This window comes from Colossoma macropomum, unplaced genomic scaffold (genome assembly GCF_904425465.1).
Source record: "Colossoma macropomum unplaced genomic scaffold, Colossoma_macropomum, whole genome shotgun sequence".
Classification (NCBI taxonomy): Eukaryota; Metazoa; Chordata; class Actinopteri; order Characiformes; family Serrasalmidae; genus Colossoma; species Colossoma macropomum.
The window spans coordinates 27,791,112-27,816,439 of NW_023494790.1; the positions used below are offsets into that span (position 1 = coordinate 27,791,112).

At 39.0% G+C, this 25,328-nt stretch overlaps 1 protein-coding gene across 2 annotated transcripts in view; it reads right to left on the reverse strand.

Moving 5' to 3' along the window:
* Positions 1–25,017, reverse strand: part of abcc3 (ATP-binding cassette, sub-family C (CFTR/MRP), member 3) — a 67,290-nt gene extending 42,273 nt beyond the window's left edge. For both annotated transcript variants that reach the window (XM_036572907.1, XM_036572908.1), the window contains exons 1-7: positions 24,755–25,017; positions 6,054–6,230; positions 5,814–5,936; positions 5,151–5,288; positions 3,059–3,184; positions 2,266–2,327; positions 108–239 (exon numbers count right to left, since the gene is read on the reverse strand). In XM_036572907.1, coding sequence (XP_036428800.1) covers positions 108–239; positions 2,266–2,327; positions 3,059–3,184; positions 5,151–5,288; positions 5,814–5,936; positions 6,054–6,230; positions 24,755–24,787 — 791 coding nt within the window. In that variant the 5' untranslated portion in view covers positions 24,788–25,017. The remainder of the gene's footprint in view (positions 1–107; positions 240–2,265; positions 2,328–3,058; positions 3,185–5,150; positions 5,289–5,813; positions 5,937–6,053; positions 6,231–24,754) is intronic.
* Positions 25,018–25,328: the final 311 nt, after the last annotated feature.

Genomic DNA, 25,328 nt, shown 5'->3' on the forward strand with positions numbered 1-25,328 from the left:
ATGTAAAGACATGATCTTTAGTCTAACTGTAACTGTTGTAGCTTTCCCACAGAAACTGACACTCACATGTAAGTGTTGCTCATTAACAGCACTGTGCCATCCCATACCTCTGTGCTTTAGACTTTTCCACTTCCCATTCCCTGAGGAGCTCGGGCACCACCGTGTCGGAGCTGTCCTGCTTGTTTAGGGACCACAGGTCTTTCGTCTCTAAAGGGTTTTTGTAGCCTTTTATAGCCATGCTGAGAAAGAAAACAGAAATTAGAAACAATTTCATACACTCAGCCATAATTCTGTGTATCTGGAGTGAAATATAGAAGAGCAAGCACTGGAAATGTTTTAAATACGATTTAATATAGAAAAAGAATTGAATTTGAGCAGAATGTGTTCAGGGCCCACAAAAAATGATTTAAAATGAGGGATTCGGAACAGATTGAGTTGACTTCATGAGCTCCTGTAAAATATGATTAATTCTATTTGTGTCTTTACATTTTTGGAGAAAAGAAACAGACAAACAGGCATTTTCTCCCCTACTGCTCTTTGCGATGGCAGCCCACGTGGGTGTCTGTTCCTCTTGGAGGAAGCATGTGCTAGCCTTCACACTCCCAGCTTAATAGCACTGGGGAGACGTAGCTAATAGGTGGCCACAATGAAATTGAGGAGAAAATGCGATAAAATGTCTAGGTGTCATTTTACATTAGTATGGGGATAAAAGTTCAAGCCATGCTGAGGTAATGACTTGCTTAGCCATTTACTGTTCATTTTTAATTGAATGTTTTGGAAGCTCTCCACAAATGGCTTATAGTCCTTTCTCAGTTCCAACTTCTGGCTTAAAGAACTTACTTGGAAGCAGCCAAATGAGTGGGTATTATTAGCTCCATCACTTTACACACGGTGTCTCTGATGCATGGTTTTGTGGACAGCTATTTTGATACTGATGTAAAGGTACGATAACCTGGAGGCTTTGTTTTAGAACAATTCATGATTCCAGGTTAAGCTTTCCTAAAGGAATGACATGGCTAGGTGGTTAGTCTTGCCCAGCTTCTGCAAAAACAAATGCTAATATATTTAAATTACAACATACCACTTTCTAGACTCTGAACCAGCAGCTCTCAGGAAAGCTATTAATATTCTCACTTGACCTTCACAGCACGGCATGATACACCGATCAGGCATAACATTATGACCACCTCCTTGTTTCTACGCTCATTGTCCATTTTATCAGCTCCACTTACTATATAGGTGCACTTTGTAGTTCTACAGTTACAGACTGTAGTCCATCTGTTTCTCTGCATACTTTGTTAGCCCCCTTTTACCCTGTTCTTCAGTGGTCAGGACCACCATGGACCCTCACAGAGCAGGTACTATCTGGGTGGTGGATCATTCTCAGCACTGCAGTAACACTGATGTGGTGGTGGCATGTTAGTGTGTGTTGTGCTGGTCTGAGTGGATCAGACACAGCAGTGCTGCTGGAGTTTTTAAACCCCGTGTCCACTCACTGTCCACTCTGTTAGACACTCCTACCTTGTCAGTCCACCTTGTAAAGTCAGAGATGATAGCTCATCTGCTGCTGCACAGTTTGTGTTGGTCACTCTCTAGTCCTTCATCAGTGGTCACAGGACGCTGCTCACAGGACGCTGCTCACAGGACGCTGTTGGCTGGATATTTTTGGTTGGTGGACTATTCTCAGTGCAGCAGTAACACTGAGGTGTTTAAAAACTCCAGCAGCACCACTGTGTCTGATCCACTCGTACCAGCATAACACACACTAACACACCACCACCACATGCAGTGCTGAGAATGATCCACCACCCAAACAGTGCCTGCTCTGTGAGGGTCCATGGGGGCTAAGAAAGTGTGCGAAGAAACAGATGGACTACAGTCTGTAATTGTCGAACTACAAAGTGCACCTATATAGTAGCTGATAAAATGGACAATGAGCGTAGAAACAAGGAGGTGGTCATAATGTTATGCCTGATCGGTGTATATACCACCAGCCATTAAACATTTCCAATAAAAATGTAAACATCAGCGCTAATCTAGACGTAGTGTGCAATACCTTCAAGCCAAAGGAAAAAAGAAAAGGGAAAAAGGGAAATAGAATATCAAACACATTATTCATAACAAAAGAGGAAGATTAAACATGTCTGACTTCCAACGACCTTTTGTCCTTAACATTCACACAATCACATTCACAGAGTTTCCACAGTACACTGGTGCAAATCTACTGCCCTGATGAAGTATTTCAAAACACAGCATGATCTGTACCTTGTAAACCACCAAAAGGTCATTCCTGAGAGGAAGCCAGCAGTTGATTCTGGACAGGGATTCTTGAAAGTAAATAAAAAGTTCATGCACCAGAGTTAGTCACTGAACACAACATATGAACAGTCCATACAGAACTAGCATGTTTGCTGTAAATTAGTTACAGAATGTATATACATTACTGACAAGCCTGAACATTTCTGCACAACATTTGCTAGACTCCAACAATCTTCTACCTTCTGTCCTCAGATTGTACAAGTGTCCTCATGGTCGTCATGTATATTAATTGTGTTTTATATAGCTACTCTGCAATACATTTAGGTGAGGCTCAGCTCAGAGGTAGTGGGTCAGCTCGGGTTCTATGGCCTTCATCACTCTTGAGCACCCTCTCTGGTGGAGTACCTGCATCTATGGAGATTTCCCTTCAGTAACTCTGACCTGCCACAGATGCACAAATCACCACAGCACTGGTAATCCCACCAATAAAACACTAATAATCTAGCGTCACATTGCATAATGTAGTTCTTCTGAACCACAACCAAGCAAATGGTAGCAAGAGATGATAATACTTTGCTAAACCAAGTTTTTGTTATTGCAAAACAGAGATTTATATAACTCCACAGTTCATCACAAATAGAAAGCATCGTGGGGAACGTGGCCCTGCTTCGGCAGTATTTTTGGCTTGCTTGGGAAAATTCCTAACATTGCATTTGCTTTCCTCTGAAATATGATTACAAAGTGTTTGCGATATGTTGTAAATCAAATTTACTTCACCCCATCACATAAGCACACTTACAGGATCTGTGACCACACTGGAGAAGAGAGGGGGCTTCTCGTTGAAGCAGGACAGGATGAGTTCTGCCAGCGTGAGGCCGAAATACATGTAGAATGTTGTGAAACGCAGTGTGTCCTTGACTTCTCCCTGCAAAGACAGTAATATGCTATAATACATCGCCTTCCTCTAACTTACCCCCCCCCACCCCAAACGCTTAACTTTCCTCCATTCATCTGGTTCATAAATCAGTGGCGTCTTGTTGTTTTTATTCACATTCGAGACGTCAGTGTGGTGTACATGTTACACACGAAGGTCCAGCGTTTGTGCAGCCACAAACCCGGAGGCCCTTGGTTAGATAAGCAGGCCTGGAGCAGGACTTAAAAACAACAGCACTACTATTCTTTCTCTTTCTCTCCCTCAGCAGCAGTAGCAGCAGCAGCAGCTCTGTCCTTGTCTGAACTCCACACAGACCTGAGCGCCCGACTTGGAGCGTGGGAGGGAGAGGGATGGGAAGATGACAGCCAGACATGAAAAAGGGGAAAAAACACAAAAATAAGAGAGAGAGTAGGAGATGGAGAGAGGAGATGAAGGCAAGCGAGAATGTGAAAGCTACAAAAGGTTAACAGATGTGAGAGACTGAAAAAAAGACATGATATAAAAGAGAAAGAGCAAAGTGTGAAAAGACACAGAAAGTAAACAGGGTCCAGCAAAGCAAGAGCTCAAAACGACTGACTGGAGTCTTATATAAAAAGATAAATTATGAACACATTAATCTTAGGGGTGCACGACATCTCGGTGGCTGATATATTTTTTGCTGATAAATGAGAAAATTGAATTAGCAGTCTGATATCTAATTGCAGCCAATAATTACTACCAATAATTTAGTACCCTATTTATTGATAAAACGTTCATATTACATGGAAAGGAGCAGAGATTTGAGCACAAATGATGGATCAGTGCATGAAATCAAGCGCCAGCCTACCAGCAGCTTATTTACATATAATTTGCACAAAGCACGCCCTAATTCATGTAGATGTTTCAGTAGGGATCCAATAAAATGACAGCATTCAGCAGCTCATGAGCCAATGACTGTACTTGTAGGTGGAGTGTGAGGTCAAGCGGTGAGCGCACTGGTCCCCCTATTGATGTTTACTGAACTTTCTAGTGTAAAAATTATGACTGGAAAGAAGACAATGCAAAATGAACGAAATGTCTTTTACTAAGACAGCAGAATGTAGTGACTGTGTAGTGCTATTATTTTTTTAAATATTTATTTTTTTAATATTTTTTTTAAAATAACAAGTACCCACACTGTATTACTGCAGTGTATGAGATGCTTCTACACCAGCTGGGTTTTTTTTTTTATATTTTGTGCAGTGTCAGTAGTATAAAGCAAAAGTACAGTGTAATATGTCTTTAAATGGAACATGGAAAAGTTGCAGCATTTGTTTATATCAATAAGCATGTAAAATAAGTACATCCACATCTGTATGAGATTGCTATGTACATTAATTATTTGTATTATTGTTATTTCCTATTTTTATTCTTATTATTGGTATTATAGATGATATTGTGATAGTTTTGGTTAGGGAAACACAAATCAAGGTTCTTAAACTTTTACGCTCAAATTTACACAAACTTCTACAAGTTTGATCGTGCAGATATGCCAAAGATGACATTAATGAATAACAAAACTCAATGAAATTTGCGTTATTGTTACAATGAGATTTGACCACACACGACTTTGACAAATAAGAAACAATATCAAGATACTTCAAAATTTTTCATATTACATGATACGTCACAATATGTGACATCTGATAAGAAATAGACTAAAAAGAATCAGCGGTGCCACAATTTAAAAAATTATATCAAAACTGTACAACTGCACAAATGAACTGTATCAGTACAATGATTTTTATTCAACGATTTACATATTGCACTGCATTAAATCTAATCTAACTGTACTAAGTATGCCCTACTGATATCACCACAACAAAGTACTAATTAACATTTATCATTATCAGACCAGAAATACCAGTGTTTCCCTTTAATCTTCTTAAACAAGCTATAAGCGAGCTTGAGGTACTGGCCACATGAAATTGGTACAAACCTTCGTGCTGGCATGGATGATCTTGGAGCGGAAAGGCACAATGGCACACAGCACCGACAGAGTCCAAAATATGAAAAGCACCCCAGAGGACTGCACCCCTCTCAGCCTCTCAAACTGGATAATGAAGGTGGCCAACAGCTGATATGAAGAGAGGCATAAAAAGGAGAAACAGTTTCAAAGCCATCCAAATCTTTAGTCATCTGTACATGTGGGGCTCAGTATGAACGGGGGGGGGAGTGTACAATACTGTGCAGAAGTCAGATACCACCCTTAATTTATTTAATTTTCAGTGAAATTTCCATTTAATTTCCATTTAATTTCCTTTTTCTTTGGACCTTTCTCAAGAAAAAACTTTTTCATATGATTGATGAATTAGGCCCTATGAGTCTGAAAGGATGTGTAGTTGTCAAGAAGCTGTTACTGAGCAAAGAAAACAAATTTAAAAAAAGACAATTTGCAAATGAAACACAGAAACTGTTGGTCAGAACAATATGCTGACCACCAACGTGGGCCCAGACATCACCTTTTTGTTAAATATGGGAAATAAATTTGAAAGACTGTGATCCATATGTGGGGATTTACTCTCTTTGACTCATTTCTTTTGACACATTTGTATGGCAGAATTTGTTTTCGCCTTTTGTTGTATTATGGTTCAACACTTACCATCGTCATGCCAACTATTAATGGAGTAATAAAGTATATTAAAGGTATGTCCTTCTCTTTCATCTCATGAAAGGAGGCAAAGAGGTCTGTCCAGCACACAATCCACAAAATAAAGCCAAAAACCTGCAGGTGACACAGAGAGAGAGAGAGAGAGAATCATGTAACTACTGTGACGCTGCGAAAGCAGTAAGATCTGAAAAAGAAATCTGTACGCTGACCAGCATCTCTGAAAGCCCTTACCGTTTTGACTCTGTTTAATAAAGACATCATGATGTAGCCTTTGTTGTTCCTCTTGAGGTAAAAGAGGTAGAGGGGGGAGATGAGCCACAGGTAGATGCAGGGGGTCCATGACAGCACAGACAGCTGAAAGCACTCGGTCAGGTCAGGGACATCTGCGTAGAGGGTCCGATTGGGCTCCTGTGGATAGAAGAGACGACTTGTTACAGTCTCCGCATTAGCCTACTGAGGTGGTGCCTGCAGCACACACAGACTGGCAGATATAAGAGCTATTATCACAGACTTGACCTGGTGAGACCTATAACAGGTCCAGCAGGTGCAGCTAAGGTTGCTGACCAGCAGCAGCGGGGTTGCTGGCTCTAATCCTGGTTGGACACTACAGGAGCCTGGCCTAATTCCAAAAGGCTGCCAGACACAGACTGAGCAGTACTGAGCAATATAGCTGCGTTCAAAATATCAATAGAGCAATATACCATCAATAAACCTTTGGCACTCATGGGTGTATCAAACATTTCTCAATTTATTTAGACAGGACATGTATGCACGACAGAAACCATTGATGCATTAAAAGTTAAGAATGTGACATTTTGTAACACAAGCATGTGACAGAACTATGCTCCGATGCAGAAGAACGACTAAGCTGTAATAAACAAAACAGGCTTAGCAGAGAAGCTGCTATGAGTTGATTTTGTATGCATTTTGTTAAGCATTCATATGTCAGTCATCTCCATCATAAGAAATCTCTAAAATGGTTACTTTATAAGAGAAGGACAAAAATGTTCTTAACTTTATTGTTAATGGAGCGAGAATTTATTTTGGACCATTTTTACTGGTGCATTCATCTTGAAATATTCATACAATGTCAAGGGATGCTTGTGTTCTCAAACAGTGTAAAAGGGCCCATATCATAAAAATACTTCCCTCAGTTTTTTAAAATAAAGGAATTTGATGTAGTAAACAAACATTGTTCATGTTTCAAAACATACCGTGCACTTTCCAGTCCATACGGTCCACATATGGACCAATTTGAATTTATTGTTTCTGTATCATGATGAAAACCAACACATAAGGAGTGTTTCAGCCTGCATTGTTTTTGAACCATTTCAACGCCTGTTGCACCAACATTCTTACAAAATAGGCCAATCACAACCTCTAGAATGTATAAGCCACTTCAGAACATACAAAACCAAGAATGTTTGTGTATGGCATAACCCCAACATTACAATAAGCATCAATACCCCCCTTTACTCTGATTGGACTAGAGCAGAAATGCAATATTGTTATGATGCCGACCAATATTACTGAGTATTGGAAAACTGTGTCATTTTATAACAATTGCCAATATGTAAGTAGTCAGTCTTAGCATCTGTGAGCCAAAAAGCATGCTTGTTCCAAAATCTGACCTGCTGATCAGCTGTATAAATACGGTCTGTGAGCCTGTTATTAACATCACCACTTGTTGATTAGTCTGTAATCTGTTACAGTCAGTAAATACACCACCTCTATCAGCACTTCACATTCATTTCTAGTTTAAGCCACACCCACTTTCAGTTTGTAATGTAATAGAAGGAAGAAAGAATATACTACAGCCAGCTCTACCTAGGATACACTCGGATGCCTAATTCCCCTGACAGCAGTATCAGTTTAACGCAGCAAATGAGAGATGGGCAGAAGAGACTGATTAGTATATTGGCAATAAAGTTCCAAAATTAGACCTTCTGTTTTGACAATACAAAGCTGAAATATTTACACTCTAATGAGTTATGTTGTAAGTCTTGGTTCTCATACCCTGAATAAATAATGTCTAGGTTGATAAAACAAGACACTGAATCTAATTAGAATCACTAACGTGATCTCCAAGCTGGCATCTGGCTGCGTCATGGTGATAGAGAAACATCTGAGAGAAGGGTTATTCTCTTGGCTAACAACCGCACTCAGAAGAGTTTACAATGGTTATTCCCATGAGAACTTCTCTTTTTTCTTTCCAATTCAGACTAGGGGTTAATTCCAGGCTTATAACAACATATTTCATGTACTTTCTGTAAGCTTTGGCCAAATGATTTGAACAACTGTAATCCCCAACCAACAAATGGAAATTCATATTTACACTGAAAATTTAGTTATGCTTAGTACCACAGAGCTATGACTCTGCATAAAGAGAGTCAACAGAAAAGTGTAAAACTGGGTGCAAATCCGGCTGAAGAAGGACAGATAGTGAGCAGATAAATGTGTACAAGTGGAAAACATTGTTCTATTTTATTAGAAGATAACTTCTATATTATCAAATACCATGATATTGTGATTTATCTGGAAAATACTATGGTAGAGAATTTTTAGTACTGTCCAACACCAGAAGTAACATACTGAAAATTAAGTAGTAGAAACTGGGCTTGAGTTTGACCTCCTTGCTTATTGTTCCATAGCAGAACAGCAACAGCAAATGTTTTTTTGGCACAGGTTCACGGTGTTGGATTTCACCCTTTTCCCCATTCCACCTCACTGGAAATCATTCAGGTATTTAATCAGACACAATACATGCACGAAAGGAATTTCAACACTTCATGCGCCACTTGAACACATCCACGTGGTTTGAAAGTCACTGCCATGCATTCCATTTCTCCATTTCAGCTTTATAAGGACTCTCAGCACTTGTAAAGAGGAATAACTCAAGCTGAACTTGCAAGCCACAAGTTATTATTATCCGTAGTGTTACTCTGGAACTTTGTCACGCTCTGAGAGTGTTTAGCTTCCCAACGACATCTCAGTGTCACATGAGGCTTTGAAATTGACAGAAGACATCTGTGAAATCCCTCTTTAAATGTCTGCAAGATGGCCAAATCGGCAATCACGTTACTTGCCTTGTCTTGGAGCTTTTTGTTTTGTTTTTTTTATTTGTTTGCATTAGACCAGTTCGTTTTTCACACAGTCACAAATATTCACTATTAATAATAAAATAAGTACTTTTCACCCCTTCATATGACACCAGAGCCCGTGTAGTTGTACACTGAAACTAATTTGTCAGAATTCGGCAAGTGACAACTTTCTAGCATTTCTTCACAACCTGCTGCAATGGCTGGGTTGTTAAATAATAGCTTTATGGCCAATGGCAGTGTAAATAAAAAAAGGTATCTGAAAAGAATGATGACTAAAAAAAAATTACAAAGTAGAAAGTGGAAGAAGTGGAATTGAAGAAGTTAGAGGAAGAACATGGCTGGAGTGTGAGTTTAAGAAGGATATAATGTTCTGTCAAGCGCGTCATCAGTTACCAAGACAGACAGACAGACAGACAGACAAACACACACACACACACACGCATCATCTAAACCTAAATCTTATCCTTCTGGGTCGCGGTGGGGTGCTGGAGACTATCCCAGCTGTCATTGGGCGGAAGGCAGGACACAGACAAACAGACTTGTTTATATATATATATATATATATATATATATATATATATATATATATATATACACACACACATGTACATATATCGCTAACATTGGTTTGTCAGCAAATGTATGTTAAACATATATATATACACACACACACACACACACACACACATTAAAATTTTATTCTTGCTGGTTTGACTGGTGTCGTAAAAAACAGTGGTGGATATGAAGGAATCAAAGCAAAAAATGTTTTTTGGGTACTTAAGCATGATGGTTTATTGCAAATATAATGTATATATGATGAACATGTTTCCACAATTCTGGCCATAGAGTCTTACCTTTGGCCACAAAATTCATTGGATTGGTAGCCTGAGGGATCTGTCTTTCCCTAAAAACACAACTGAATAATAACAAGCCATGCACAGCCTTTTCAAAGATTCCAAAATACTTTATTAGAAAAACATAATCTAGGACATCATTAATCTTACTGTAAAAGAGACTGCTAGAAGAATTTCATTTGCCAACTAGTCACTGCCAATTTATCAAGAAGGTACATTTCAATTTATTTTCAAACTTGTTTTTGTTTTAAATTGAGCAATCAAGCTTAATCGAGTTATTGTTACAGCCTTACTTGGTTGCATCTCCTAGAACATAAACGTTTAACGTACATTTGCTGACAAACCAATGGAAGCAGTGTTAGCATTAGCTCTAAGTGAAAGGGGCCAAAGGAAACGTGGCTTCTCTGTAGGGAACGCCCAAAGTTAGATAAACACAGCTGCCTGAGTTTCTCTCCGTCTGTCAGCGTGGCCCTGAGTGTGAACATATGCACGAAATCGAGAGGAGAACACCCACATTAACCACGAGCTGCAATCTACATCCACAGCTAGCAAGAAGCTTTCAGATTCAAACTGGTCATCCACTTTGGCTGCGTCTTCAGAGAAATCTCTCTGGTTTTCCAAGACAGGAGTTGAGCTTATAATAAAATCAGAGGAAATTAATCACATTAAGAAGCAACAATTTACTCAAACTGGTAAACATTTACTCAAAAGGCAAAATATTTGGCAGAGTTTGTACTGCCAGAGACTGCATCTGCTCACACTTTGACCGGTGAGAGCATTAAGGTAGGCCTACATGAAGCCCAAGCCAACTGCTGCCATTACTCCCCATGGATAGAGAAGAGTCTACTGGGGGGTAATGACTCAAAAGGCTTTGGCTGGTGTTTATCTACAGTGATTATCGATTTCCACGTGCTAAACCCCGTCTGTCCTAAGCTCCACTTTTTAGCAGGACCTAAGCAGGCAGCCACCTGGCTGTTACCTCTCCTCAAGGCTGGATGAAGGACAGGCCTTATCGCTCAGCATCGCCTTTACATACCAAGCATCATCTTAACTCCATCTTAATCATTGACCTACACAAACTGTGGCAAAGCAAGCTCTGCAAATCAGTAAAAGCGCCTCAACAGGTTTTACACATTCGTTTTGTTCAGAGCGAATATCTGATTACAAGCGCACAAAAGTGAGTGTATAGTAGGCTAATATTTACTCTAGACTGGGTTTCATGAGTAAATGTAAAAGCTGCTGTGAAAACTGCACTGATATGGTTTGCACTTTGTTAGTAACACAAATGTAAGGCCCTTATCAAGAAATGAAAATGGCATTAGCGTTCTCAGCTTGAACATTCTTCTAATACAGCCACATGGAAAATATGAAGCGAGTAACAGGATAAAAAAAAGAATTAAAACGATGGATTATTATGGATAATGCTGACTGGAATGCCTAATGAACTGGGAGGTCAAAAGTAGAAACTTGAAAGAGACGTAGGGCAGACTGAAAGTGTAAAGAGCATTCACCTTTCTAGGAACAACTCTAGAAATAATAGCCTTTTCGTGTTATCTCCTTAACTGCAGAATACACACACACACACACACACACGTACCCAGTTTAAGCATGAATAATCTGTTAATCTGTTTTACAATTTACGTATCACTTAAAACATAGCTTTGGGAAAGGCACATGCATTTCTAAAGTAATCAACATTTTAATGATTCAAAACCTAATAGTGAACAATAAGGTGGCTTTTTAGTAATAATATTACTAATATACAGTACTGTGCAAAATTCAGAAACCATCCTTCATTTCCAATCAAAAAGCCAGGTACAGTTATTCATTTTTCAGGAGACATTTCTGAGAATTAATAAAAGACCATCTGCTTTTAAAAGGGCGGGGGAAGTTTCCTAAACTGGAGTTCAAAAAATAATTAAAACATACAGAGAAAATGGGACTCCAGACAAGCGTGCAACACCTGGTAGACCACCAAAACTGTCACCATCAGATAAAAGTACTTAAAGTTCTCATAATTCAGAGATGGGAAAAAAAACAACCACCTTTGCTTCAGATCTGACAAAATTCACAGGTGTGTCTGTTCATCTTTCCATTGTGAGAAGACAACACTACAGGTTTGAGTGGCTGTGTGGCTGTCAAGAAGACGTTAATAACATCACCGAGTGTGTTTGGGATTGTCAGAAGCAGAAAATGCAACCGACTTCAAGGACTGAACTTAGGAGGTGGAAATGTCTGGGTTAAAGTTATTCACTTTTATATTACGCACATTTTAAATGGAAATTAAATAAATGAAGTGTGGTCTCTGGCTATTGCACGCTACTGTATATTAGCAAATAAAGTAATAAAGTAATACTAAAATTTAGCACAATAAAATAATTTCCCACAACACTCTTACTGAGGAAGTAATATACATTTACAGCTTTGTCATGTAAATGATTGCCAGACCAGCACAACAGTTCACAATAGTCATTACTGAAAACAGTCGCTACTACTTTACCTTTACAGTAAGTATACGCCTCACTCCAGGAATAACAAAGAATGGCAGTAAAACAATATTTGATTCAATGAATCATACAGACAATGCAATTCTTCTGTATGATTCATTGTTTCCATCTCATCACGTTAACAGAGATTTGCTCTAGTCCAACCTCCAATCCAATATAAATATCAGGTAGATATCAGTAGAGGTAAGGGGAAAGGTGGAAAAGAAGGAATATAGTCCAATTCTGTAACAAATCTGCACTGAAATAGCACACATTCACACTGTGTGATGTGATGTAAGCTGTGTGGTTCTTTCTGGGGAACAGTAGAGTGTTTGAGCATGACAGCCTGCTTTTAGATGATTATCTTATCCCTGCTGTTATGTTCACCTGTAAGGAACAGCAATAATGTTCCCAGGTCAAACTGACCCGAACCATTTGAAAGTAGTTAAGAAATGTATTTTTCCCCATAAACATTATCTTTAGCTCAATTTAATATCAATTTAAATATCAATTTAATCAACATTTAGTGTAATCAAGTCACCCATCACAGATCATGGTTTACTTATAATAATTCATTTGTTTTTCATAAAAAAATATTTTTTCGAACTCTTTCAACATTTTGACATATTTTCTGTCATGGGGCATGTTGATTAATAAAAACAAAACATCTCTTCTGTTCTAGGTCAAACTGACCCTTTCTATTCAAATCACACTGAATGAGCCATAAGTCCAGAAGTCAAGCAAAAAAGGTTTCATGCTCTAAAAATTATTAAAAATATTTTTCCTGTATTTTCAAACTTTGATATGGGCCTATTTGAACCACAACATTGAAGGAAGGTTAAGTGAAGTGTTTTAATTAAAAATAGCCCATTCCAAACTAATTAAGTAGCTTTTAAACAAAAACAATATCAGCATTGGAATCGATATTGGCCAATACTCAAGGTTTCAATAATAATAAAAAAAAACAGCACAGAACTTCATAATTAAAGTCCTAATATCTTTTTCAAATATGCCCACATAAATGGTCATATTTACAGTTTACCTGTCATTTTGCATAAAATGAAAATGTTCAGGGCACAACCTTTCTCTCAAAGGAACTCAGCATGAGGAATTCTGGAATCAAACACTTTTAGATTGGCAGTGTAGTGTAGCAGTGCAACAGGCCCACTGCTGTGATCATCGCGGGCAACCACAAGAGGACAAACACAGAAGAAAGAGTGTTTTTAACAGAGGTAATGGAAACAAGGCCATTTTCTTCCACTACGTAAAATTCTTATTACACAGGTCCTGGAGTGAGTAAGAGACAGGAGGATTCTGAAGGCCAAAAACGCTTTGATAACTGTGATTGTTGAGGAGTTCATGTGAAGCATGAAATGGTCCTAGTGGAAATGAGAGAAGGTTAATTTGTTCAGTATTTGAGTTAATTTACCTTAAAAGCAGCATAACAGAGAGAGAAGAAAACAAATTACATGACCATGCAATCATGCAACTCTCCTCTGGTGACCCTTCTGTCCTGTTTCAGTGCTACTTCTGCTTCTATTTTCGTATAACATACTGTACACTGCATGGCCAGCACTGATTACAATGAACAATGATTACGATAAACGTGCCTAAAAGAGTTTCATATCTGCATATCCAAGCCAAGAACCAAGAAGCTATAAGCGTATGATTAAGCAGTTGATAAAGAGAGTAATCGTGAAGAAAAGTAGTTCTTCTTTGTATTCCTGCAAAGAACCCCTTCTAGAACCTTCATTTTTAAGAGTGTAGAACAAGTTTTCTCTGATCAAACTTAATCATTAATGAAAGAGACAAATCTTCTGTGTGTTTTTGCCCAGAGCAGCACAAGCACTGACTCACTGTAGAACATCAGTAGCTTAAACATCCAAATCAAGCTGCCCACCAACACACTGTTTGAAAAATGCTTGCTGACAATTGCAAACTGGAACCTCAATGCTAGCCAAACTCTCAGCAGGCTGTGTGTGTGTGTGTGGTACACTGCTGTGCTCCTGCATAATCTAATCCAGATGAACAGCCAGGCAGAGGAGGGGATAATTGACAAGCAAGTCTATGGCTGAGGGGATAGATGTGGTCAGATGCAGCAGCGTGACTTAATGCACAAACACATCGATTCTTGCAGACGTATTCAGCAAGGCTAAGTTTAGATTGATGAAAATATCTTTCTGTAGGGCAGTAATAAATTTTACAGTCTACATCTGCATATTTGCAGTGCTCCTGTGACGCAGCCATGGGCTGTTCACAGCTCTCTGCGAATCACAATGTGCAACGCAAGGGGACGGTGAGCTGAAATCAATAGCATAATTTTTTCAGACAATAACAATATGATACCATGATATCATACACCAAAAAATAAAATATAATAATAATAAAAACCTAGTAATAATAATTTAAACTTCCAAGTTGATAAATGATATAAGGCTCTTTCTTAACCTTATAAAACGAAACATGATGTGCTAGGTTTGCAATTGAAAAGCTTTCTTTGCTTTACTGTGCTAATGGTGTAGCGAACCATGACTACTAGAGCTAAGCCTTGAATTTGGGCCATAAATGCATAACCACCTATTAAAAACAGCTATCATAATGCAGTTTTTTCTAGCATCCATATGGAGTTCTAGTGTTATGTTACTATGTCTGGTTTTTGGTCGTTCTAGATAAAAATTGCCATTTGAAAGTTGTAAAAGTCATTCTATGTTTTGTTGGAACTTGTAACAGACATTAACACATATTTTACCTATGTTACAGTTTTACAGTGATTCTTTCAGTGAAGAGCCCCAGCATAAAACTGCTGCTGTTTTTATTTTCTAACATATCATATTTTCTAATATTTTCTAACACTACAATGCATTAGATGTATTCAGTCAGTGACGTATCTAGGACTTCCAGTAGGCCTAGAGTGATGCTTTTCTCTTAAATTTGATCTCACCCATTGGAAATCGAAATATAGTTGGTTGATTCCACTGTCAGTTCCTAAATATGTTGGTAGTTAATCTGAAATGTAAGGCCTTCAGTTCAGCTCCTGGAGTTCTAAGAGCAAGCTTGCCAATATCAATATCTATCAATATGTTTCCATGAAGGAAAAAATCCTTGGGTGTTTCAAGATTCAGATACTTTTGCTTCCAACCAAACCTTAAAAAAATCAAATAAGAATATTACTACCATGCATGCACAACTGAATACAATTACAGGGAGATTCACTCGAAAGAGGCCACGAATATTCTGTAATAATTCTCGCTATGATGAAGTAATGTGATCGAAACAATGTGCAGTGTGCTCCTCAGTACATGGAGCTTCGGACAAGCCGTGATACCCCTGCATCGGAGAGATGAGGTAGGTGCCGGACAGCCGTCGCAACGTTTAACCTCCATTTGCAACTTCCAGGTGCATACCCCCGTACCCCTTCATGTGTCTGGCAGAAAATGGAGATCACTTCCAGCATTGCGTGTAATGCAGTTGTTTACACATACGTCAAGGTATGTAGCGTATTTTTTTGGTTCAGATTGCTTCATCCTAACGGGAGTTACAACAGAATATTCGGGGCCTCTTTCGAGTGAATCTCCCTGTATAATGAATCTATAAAACAAAAACATGAACTAAAAACTACAGACATGTATTTTTGTTTCCCAGAAATCGCTTTCTTTCCCAGTGTGGTTGGTATGGTGTAGCAGGTAACACCCCTGCTTTCTATGCTGTAGACTGGGCTTCAAACCCCCACCAAGGCAAGGGTCCTATACTATACCAATAAGAGTCCTTGGGCAAGACTCCTAACACTACCTTCACCTGCCTGTTTAAAATAATCAAATTGTAAGTCGCTCTGGATAAGAGCATCGACCAAATGCCATCAATGTAAATCAATAGGCCTTCTCTTAATACCTAGAAAGCTCTGAGGGTTCCCCTGTGTGCTTGTACACTCTAGTAGGTTCTTTATATTCATGCCCATGCAGGGTTTTTAGGGGCAGTTGAAAGCTACACACTGAAGTACACAACTTAACGACATGACGGTATTCACAAAATCCATATCATAAAACAAGGTCACACCAGCATTTAGTTTTATACCGGTATACTTCCCACCCCTAGGTAGGAGATAATACTTTATCACACTGTGCGAACCACACAAATATGAAAGATCTTAAGAGAAATTCCTGATGTTTGTACAAGTCACATTAGCTATCATGAGACTGCTCTTTCAGGCCATATGCTTGATTTCCCAGGAGCTGCCCAGCAACTGCAGGAAAAAAGCATTAAGGGTCCATTCCGTGATACTGCACACACATACTATACACATGCACTTGCAACAAAGGCTTCTTCTCATGTGGTTTTCTGGTCTGATCCTAGTGAAATCACTGACTTCAGGCCACACTGACCAAAAAAAGAGTAATTATAGAATTATACATCATAGAACTGGTGCATCTAATCAAGACTTTACAACACGTTATACCAGTGACCTACTCAGTGAGCTAAAAGCTACAAAAAGGCCATCACGCAAAAAAATGTTTTAAAAGTCTGAAAAATCTCAGTAAAATTACAGTTGTAAACATGCTTATTGCACTTTTAAAGAACAGCAATAGGTTCAATATCAAACAAATGTTCAGAATTAGTTATCTAATCATCATATCACTTGCTGACTATGACAAACACATTTCAGAAGAAGAGAAGCACATGAGAACTCAGCACCCATTATGGCATATGAGAAAGAATAACAGGAAGCAACACACTACAAGCCAAGTTTTGCTTTCCTAATATTACACTCCTTGATTCCTTTTCGAGTTATTACGACATCGTACTGCCAGAGGCTAATGATCATATGAGTAAAAGCTCACAGAGAAGTGAAAGTGTCTGCGTTCAGCGTGGTAGTTTCCCAAAATTTCAGCTGTGAGAAAATAATAGTTCATTATTCTACTGAGACAACGAAAAAAGCTCTGCTTTGGGTTTCTGAATGACAGCCATTAACTTGCCTGTACTTGAAATGGTAAGACTGGTCTGTAATACAACCTTGACTTGTTCTCAGAATAGACTAGTCTAGTTATATCTATGTTTCAGGTGAATCTCCTTTAAAAATGCTTCATAGCTTATGGATAATCCAAACATGAAAGAAACTCGATTTAAGTGTAAATTCTGACGTGACTTTCTGTTGTCTTTCCATTTTGTGCAGTGTGTATTCAGCACGCACAAATGACTGATGCAGTTCTTGATTTTGACTGTCAGTGCTAATATGAGCAGAATGACATTGACCGTCACTAATAAAAGCAGAACTGTGGGACTGTGGTCTACTGACATGTGCTGTGCTAATACAGTACAGGCAGTTCTGAAGATGAACTACTAAGCCAAAAGAATTACTTGTTGATATTATAGTAATTACAGTCTACATTGATATTATGGCAAAGAAAACCAGCTTAACATGTGACATTACAAGCAAACAGCAGGGATTTCATTGGCCACTGAGGGTTAAATGCCTGTAAGAGCTTTCTTAGCTCTTCTTAGAATAATATTTTCAGGGAAAGAAGAGCTGAGATATCTCTTCAGTGGTCAGCCGCATCAAGCTGAATATTATGTAACTGGGTGACTGTACACCTGAAAATACCTTCAGGGAAGGAAAGAAAAGCAAAACTAAAAACTTTGATTTGCCCACAAGACATAAAGTACAGCATGTTTAATATGTGGAGTGTGACTATTATGTGTGAGTGGCACTGGGAGAAAATGAAGGAAATCAGTTCAGATTTACTGTTCACCTGAAATGACCAGAGCTCTAATAGAGAGCATGCCCCTACAACCCTAGAAAGCAGTGGGCCGGTTTGATGCCGCTGCTGGTCATGCGACAGTCAAAAATCCAGGAAGGCTAAAGTTGGACATGGCTGTCTCAAAGAAAAAAAAAATGAAGGGCTCAAAAAACAGTGAGCCACAACAACGCAAATGGGGCCAATGCTGTAAATAGAAGAAAACAACACTTAGTTTTCCAGAATTGGTTCGTTACCTTACGTGACATTTCACGTCTGCAATTAATTGCTTTAGTTCTAGTTACAGTAATGTTCGGTATGGAAGACTTTGTGATAATCCCTTCCAGCTTAAGTAGCTAAACCCACTTGCACTCATTTGAAATTAGGGCATGACATCGCTACAACTAATTCCTACTGATCTCGGTGTAAGAATGATGGCTGTCCCAGCACAGGCCATTGCCCGTTACTGACCTATTTGTCCAGAGCTCTGTAAGAGGAGGTTCACCTTAATATGAGGCACAGAATATAGATAATGTTGAATAGCAGCCCACATGACTTGTACAGTTATCCTTTTAGCGTGCACAACGTCTGAAAATGAAATTAGGTCACATACATGGATTAGGCTTTAATTGTGTTTTACAGCTTAGACGTTTGCCTGAGCACTGCTAATGTTTTCTAAATAACAATTTATGGCGTAAAATCTTAGTGCAAGCCCTGGAAATGCACACCACTGCTTCACAACAGTGTACCAGTGGCTTACATTGCTGCGTTTACAGCTTTAAGTGGCACTATGTCTGCTAAATCAAACCAAGTCTGAAAAAGAACAATCATTTCTGTTGCGTAACAGCTACTTTCATCCTTCAGCATCTTTTTGTCCATTTTCATCAGCTATTTTCATCACTTTTTTATAAAAGAAAACAAGTCCATTCAAAAATCTGAATAAGTCAGGGAAATGCGGCCGCCTGCTCCATCATCAGACAGCCAGGGGTGCTTAAGGACATGGGCAGACCGCATGGAAGAGAGATCAAGGGCAACAGTGAGAGACACTGAGGTGGGATAAAAAAAATGGTATTCCACTGTACCCTGCTCTAAACAACACTGCTAACTGCATCAGGCAGCCTATGAGGATCGTGGTGACCGTGAGAGCTGAGTGAAAGAAACCTTTGGCAAGAATCAGGTACAGTCTGGCTTTTACCTTACATGCCCTGCGCTTCTAAGTGAGCTAATCTGAATGGGAGTGAGGAGAATGAAATGAGCTCGCTCAGAGCTGAATTCAGCCAGACAGCAGCGTCTGAGCCTTTTCACTCCGAAGCCGGGAGCAGGAGCTTCAAACACCTCACAAAACATAATAATCCAATACGAGTAGCCGAAGCAGCGTTCAGCACCGGCTGTCCACGAAGCCCACGGCTGTACCGTGCGAGCCCAGCCACATGCTAGCCATGACATACATAGATTAAAAAACATAAAACAATAGAAAAATGGGTAAAACAGTAAACAGAAATGGCACCCATCTTGAGTCTGAATATAGTTTATACTTTTTATCCATTTTTATAGATCCCAGTACTGTCACGAATCACATAAGCAACTCCAATGGGCCTATCACTATAAAATAGTCCAGTAATGTAGCAATTATTTTGTCGCATAATCCAGTAATCATACACATGCATTTATAATAGCAAACATTTTATTTTGCATCATATGCCTGAAATTTGTAACTACAAACATATGTGCATTCATGAGATCCTGCTGGTGTGGGTTTCCTCTCTTTCAGTGATGAATGTGATTGATAATAGCTCCCACTTGTGAATCTTCAGGCTTTATAATGACCTGTGTAAATGCAGTTAACCATTCAAACTGCAAACTATCCACTTAGACAATTCATCGAGAACATACATTTTAATCGATTATTTTTTTAACTGAGTAATAGTAACAAAACTAAAGTCTATTTCAACAAATCAGTGCTAACTGGTCGAGTTTAAGCTTCCATTACTTATTAGCTACATTAGACTCATAGCTGCAATGCAAAATTAAATAAGCAAACTTCTAACACCAAACATGTCTTGGCTGATTGGCAGCACTAGGAGTAATTGGGGAAATAAGTTTCACTTTCAGATGTGAAGGTGGAACTAGGAGAAACCTTAGAGATCTCTGCACTTTTCCTTATGTTGGTATTCTTATAGAAAATACATTTTAAGTTTAGTCTTACTTGCAGATAAGGGTGTCTAAGGTGTCATTAGAATCTGATATGTGATCCTAAAGATGTTAGTCGGTTATCTCCATTTAATTTACTTTATCATAAATAAACAGGATGACATCACTAGTTATCACCACACAATTTGGCAAGATAAACCCATGCACACAGATACTGCACAGACATAGCAGTATAATTCCACATAGATGAGCCATTGTGGAAGACTGTAGTGAGTATTTATTGTAACTGTTCAGTGTGGATAAGTACTGGGCAATATAATGTTTATACAGGTAAACCGGTATTGATTTTTAGTTTTGGCAAGACTTACGGTTAAAGTGTTTTAACAGTTTTAAAAATGTAGTGTTTATTTTTTCAGTCCATTAAATCTATATATGGAAACAAATCTATAAAAACAGAATTTTTTTTTTAATTCAATATTTTTGTGATGTCATTAAAGCCCAAATATTTACCTAAATCAGCTCATTCTGCTTACAGTAGTTTAGCTCCACCCATTCATGCTAAAGTAAAATAAAGGAGTTTCAGCCTGGACTGCTTTTCGAAAAAGGCACAATACAGGACAGTCAACCCGAACGAAGGTCATTTACATATATCAGTCTTAACGGCACAGTCACAAAAACATTTTTAGAAAACGGATAGTTCCGGTCCTAAATTCTGATTGGCTGAGCCGCGTTCGAAGCCGTTTTAAAATCCACGATATACAACGGCTATACCCGCCTCACAGCAACTGAACTGTATTACTGCGCCACGGCACGAAAAAAAAACCTTGTGCTGTTAAAGGAATAATCTTTGACTCTAATGCTCTTCGCACGGAGCACAGAGTGTACTGATAAAGTAAGGACCCGTTTTTGTTTAAACTGAGGAACTGAAAACTTATTTTCTTAACTAGAACTAGACTGGTCAGCTAGTCAGCAGAATAAAAGATAGCAAATATGCTAAACAACTCCAACATCAATATCACAGGCTTGAATTAAATCACTCACAACACGATTCAAAACGACATTATAAAAGACTAAAGAATGTTACCTGAATGATCTACACGGTTTGAATGTCCGTGTTTCAGTCAGAAGTAGCGTCAAACCCAGGCTGAATCCCAAACGGTCCACCGCTTGTCAAGTATGAATGCGGATGAATCCCAAATGACTATTTTTTTAGCAATATTTGGCATTGTTGAGGTGCAGGAGTCAGTATTTAAATTCCTATGTAGTGCACTATGTAGGGAGCAGGGAGCTGTTTGAGATTCAGCCCCAGCGTGAGAAAAGTGGGATCGTCAGACTGGCAGAAGACTCACGGTGGTAATTTGGTGACCAAAAGGTGCTTATAAAGAGAAAGTATTTGCATTAAACAGTACTGTTATCATATGTTCACTGTTATAGAAAAAAGTTTTAAAAAATCAGGAAGTCTGCAGTATAAAGTGATGGGCGACCAAACGTACTTCTCTTCATGCTGCGGTTCATGGTTGCTTAGCAACGATACCGCACTCTAAAGGAACTACATTTCTTGGCGGAATACTTGTTAATGTCGATTATTATTAATAACTTAAATAATTATCTAAAACATTATGTATTTTAATATATTTTATGTTGGCCGCCGTTTTATAAAAGCAGTGTGTGAAGGGAGTTTTAGGCAAAGAACACCATTCCCTGTGATAAAATCGCAGTAACCCACAGCCTCTCGTGGCTTTTTGCTTTAACATTTAATTTTACTTAATTAAACTTAAGCCTTGTTTAATTCTAAGGGAAGAGAGGTCTGAAATGGTCATGTAAAAACTAATTACGATTGTGAAAAGAAATAAAACACAATATAATTAAAAATGTAGGATATCAGCCCCTTTACAATCATCAAACATCATAATACCTTTGGAAAATATCAATATTTTGAATTTTATCCAAACTGCCCAGCACTAGCACGAATCTACACAAACAGAGAGAGACTGGACAGATGCCAAATCACCCCTGGAATGGAATCTATGCTCACATGAAATGTGTTCCACGAAATTCGGCATTGCCTCAATATACTGAATGTGCTTCCACAACCAAGTGTGTCAACCAAAAGATTTATTTGTGGGAATTTGCTTTAAACAGGGTGATGAAACACACCATAAGTTGCTGAAACTATAGATTTCAATCAAAGTTCAGGAAGTGTGGGTTTCTAAGCAGGCCTACCATGAGAAACAAGCATCGCTCACTTCCTCATCAACTCAGTATTGGACTCTGCTCTCAAATGTCACTGTTACGATTAGTCTTGCACATTATAGGCCAATAATTCTTATAACTAGAAATAAAAATACTTTTTGTGAGGGCTGTGTTTGAACCAGTAGCATCCTATCTACACTAATACAAACGGATCTACACCAAAACTTATAATATTTTGGTACTCTCTGAACACTCACAGGCAAAGGCTCTGATTGAGTGCTATTATGAAAGTGGACAGAGTTCTCCTTGATGCTTTTTATAAATTGGACAGCACAAAAGGACACTTAAGCCAGGTCAGCAATACCGAGGGTGCCCTCTACTTCCATCCCTACGTTTAGGTCTACTTTTAGGCCCTACTATTAAACTAGTTGGTTTAGTGCTCAGACTTGGATATCTTGACACAGAGAAGGTTTGCAAAAACATTCTGAATACACAGTATAATGAGCTAAGATTCCGAGTTCTGCACTGCTGAAAGTTGTGAGCTGTGGGTCCAAGGTCTCCTGCTTCTTTCCTAAAATATTTCTGATACACAATATTAATGAATAGACCACTAAAGAAATTACTTATTATATGATATAATGTTTATTATAATTATTATCATATTACGATAAACAATCCAAGACGCCAGTATGCTGGACTCTGAAAAGGTCATTAACTACAACAAAAGATGGCAAAACATGCTGTGACATACATCCAGAAGCAACACTTATTGAACACAAAGCAAGATGCTTTATATCTATTGACCTCACAAAGACTCTGCAAACTGCACCCACAAAAACATTATATTCCATAAATGTACAGTACTTATCTTAAATCTGACAGTCAGACCATAATGCTGGGCATGTGTACAAATGCTGGTGTGCATCTGTGTGCGTGTGTAGTAGGCCTATGAATATTGCTCATTTGAAATGGTGAATGACTGTAAAGGCTTTTTGAGGACTCTGGTGACCACGAGAATAATAAGCCTTTTGCTGTGTCGGTTGCAAGAAGTAGGCCATGCACAAGGATGGCCTTACCTTGAATAACCTTGGTAAACAGCTGAAATTCCTCTCAGAAACCGACAGGGACAGCTAAAGAGGAATCCACCAATTTTTACAAATTTCTGCATGATTAAAAGGCTAAAATGTACACAAAGTCATTCAGAGAGATTTGATGTGAAATGCTCCTTTCTAGAGAAACTTACCAAACCAGAACTGTTTACAGGAGTAGTGATAGGAGCCAGACGTCTGAAGAGTTTAATGCCTGTAAAAGCTACATCACAAAGTTATTACATGAAATGTAATGATTATGAGACTATGCCAGATAGTTTTGTGATGAATATTTGGCTTAAAATGTATTTTAATCCATTTATCTTAATCCATTCATGGCGGAGGGGTTCATGAAGGGTGTTTTAAGGCAAATTAGCCCATAATTTAAACTTTTTTTTTCAGATGTATGGCTATTTTACCATCATCAGCATTACATATAAAAACTTTAAAGACACATGTATGCTCAGTGGTGGTTTTGGATAATAAATAAAATGGCTATATTTGCGTTGTAGACATCGTGACCCCTGGTTCCTATCACCGCCACTGTAAAGAAATCAGTCTGTAATTTTCTCTACAATAAACCATTTTAAATCAAACCTCTCTGAATGACTGTTTATACCTTAACCACTGAACTGATCAGACTTTTTGAGAAATTGCTGGAATTCCTCTTTAAGTCTGGGCTCAGCCAAGCTCACCATGTTGGACCTGACTGATCGATAGTCTTGCCACCGTGTGGTAAATTTGGGAACGACAAACGTTCAAACGGCGCTTCAGGAGGTCGTAGCAGAGGTCGCTATGGGGCTTTTCTAGAGATGATACTTTTGAAACCACTGTTTTCTGTCTATAGTGAAACTTCTTCACACCAACGCCAGTGGTATCCCCACCAGGAAGCCACGAAGCTAAGGCTAATAAAGAAAAAGTTGCAGCCATGTCCCCTTCTCCTTCACAGCGTGACGTAGACCTGAACCTTTAGATGGTGCTCAGGTCCAGCAAAAGGGCATGAATTCCCTCAGAATGGGATATTTCACCCTAATGGGGGCGTCTCCTGTATGAAATTCCCTAGCAGCTGTCCTTAACGTGAGGAAGGGTTGGGTAAAGTAATGTAAGCCGCCGTCATCAGTAGCTAGTTCCCCCACAGCTCTGCTGAGCACGGCGGGTCAGAAAGCTGAGGAAAGGGCTCTAGCTAAGTTCTTTAAACAGCAGACCTGAGCTCTGTTTGGTGTCGCGTCAGTTCCCTACACACTGTGGCAGTTAGTAATAATGAACAACGAGCTGACAGAGACTCGCGTCTCAGGTGTTGGGGACAGAGCCGGACTGACGGTGCACTTACCCAGAATGGTTCGTCTCCGCATAAGCGCTCCATTTGGGGGCTTCTTCTTCTCCTGCGCCTCACTGGACCTCTTCTTTTTCTTCCTCACGGAGAAAGGATGTGGCTTCGTGTCTCCTTCTGCTCAGCTCTCTCGCTCGGGCATACAGCACACACACACGGACACACATACACATGAAGGAATGAAGGTAACTCGTACCCCCGCCGGCAGACTGACAGCGTTCAGGAGGAAAAAACTATTTACCCCCCTGTTGTCGTGGTGAAGGAGAGGGAGTCACTCGGAGGTTGTCATGACACGCCAGAAGGACACGCCCATCGCTCCGCCTTTACACACGCGCGCTAGTATTTCTGTCTTTGCGGGGTGTTTTTCCATTGACGTATTCACTCGCTCACTTATCATCGAGCTAAATAACTATACCTGAACCTAAACCGGACTCTAAATTTTACCATAATAACCAAAATTAACTTCGAATTGGAAAAGGAAATTAAATTGAGGCTACATATGAATAACCTTATTTAAAAAAAAAAACATTTTTCCTGGTGAGGAGCAGCCCCCACAAAACTGAAGTAACCCCGG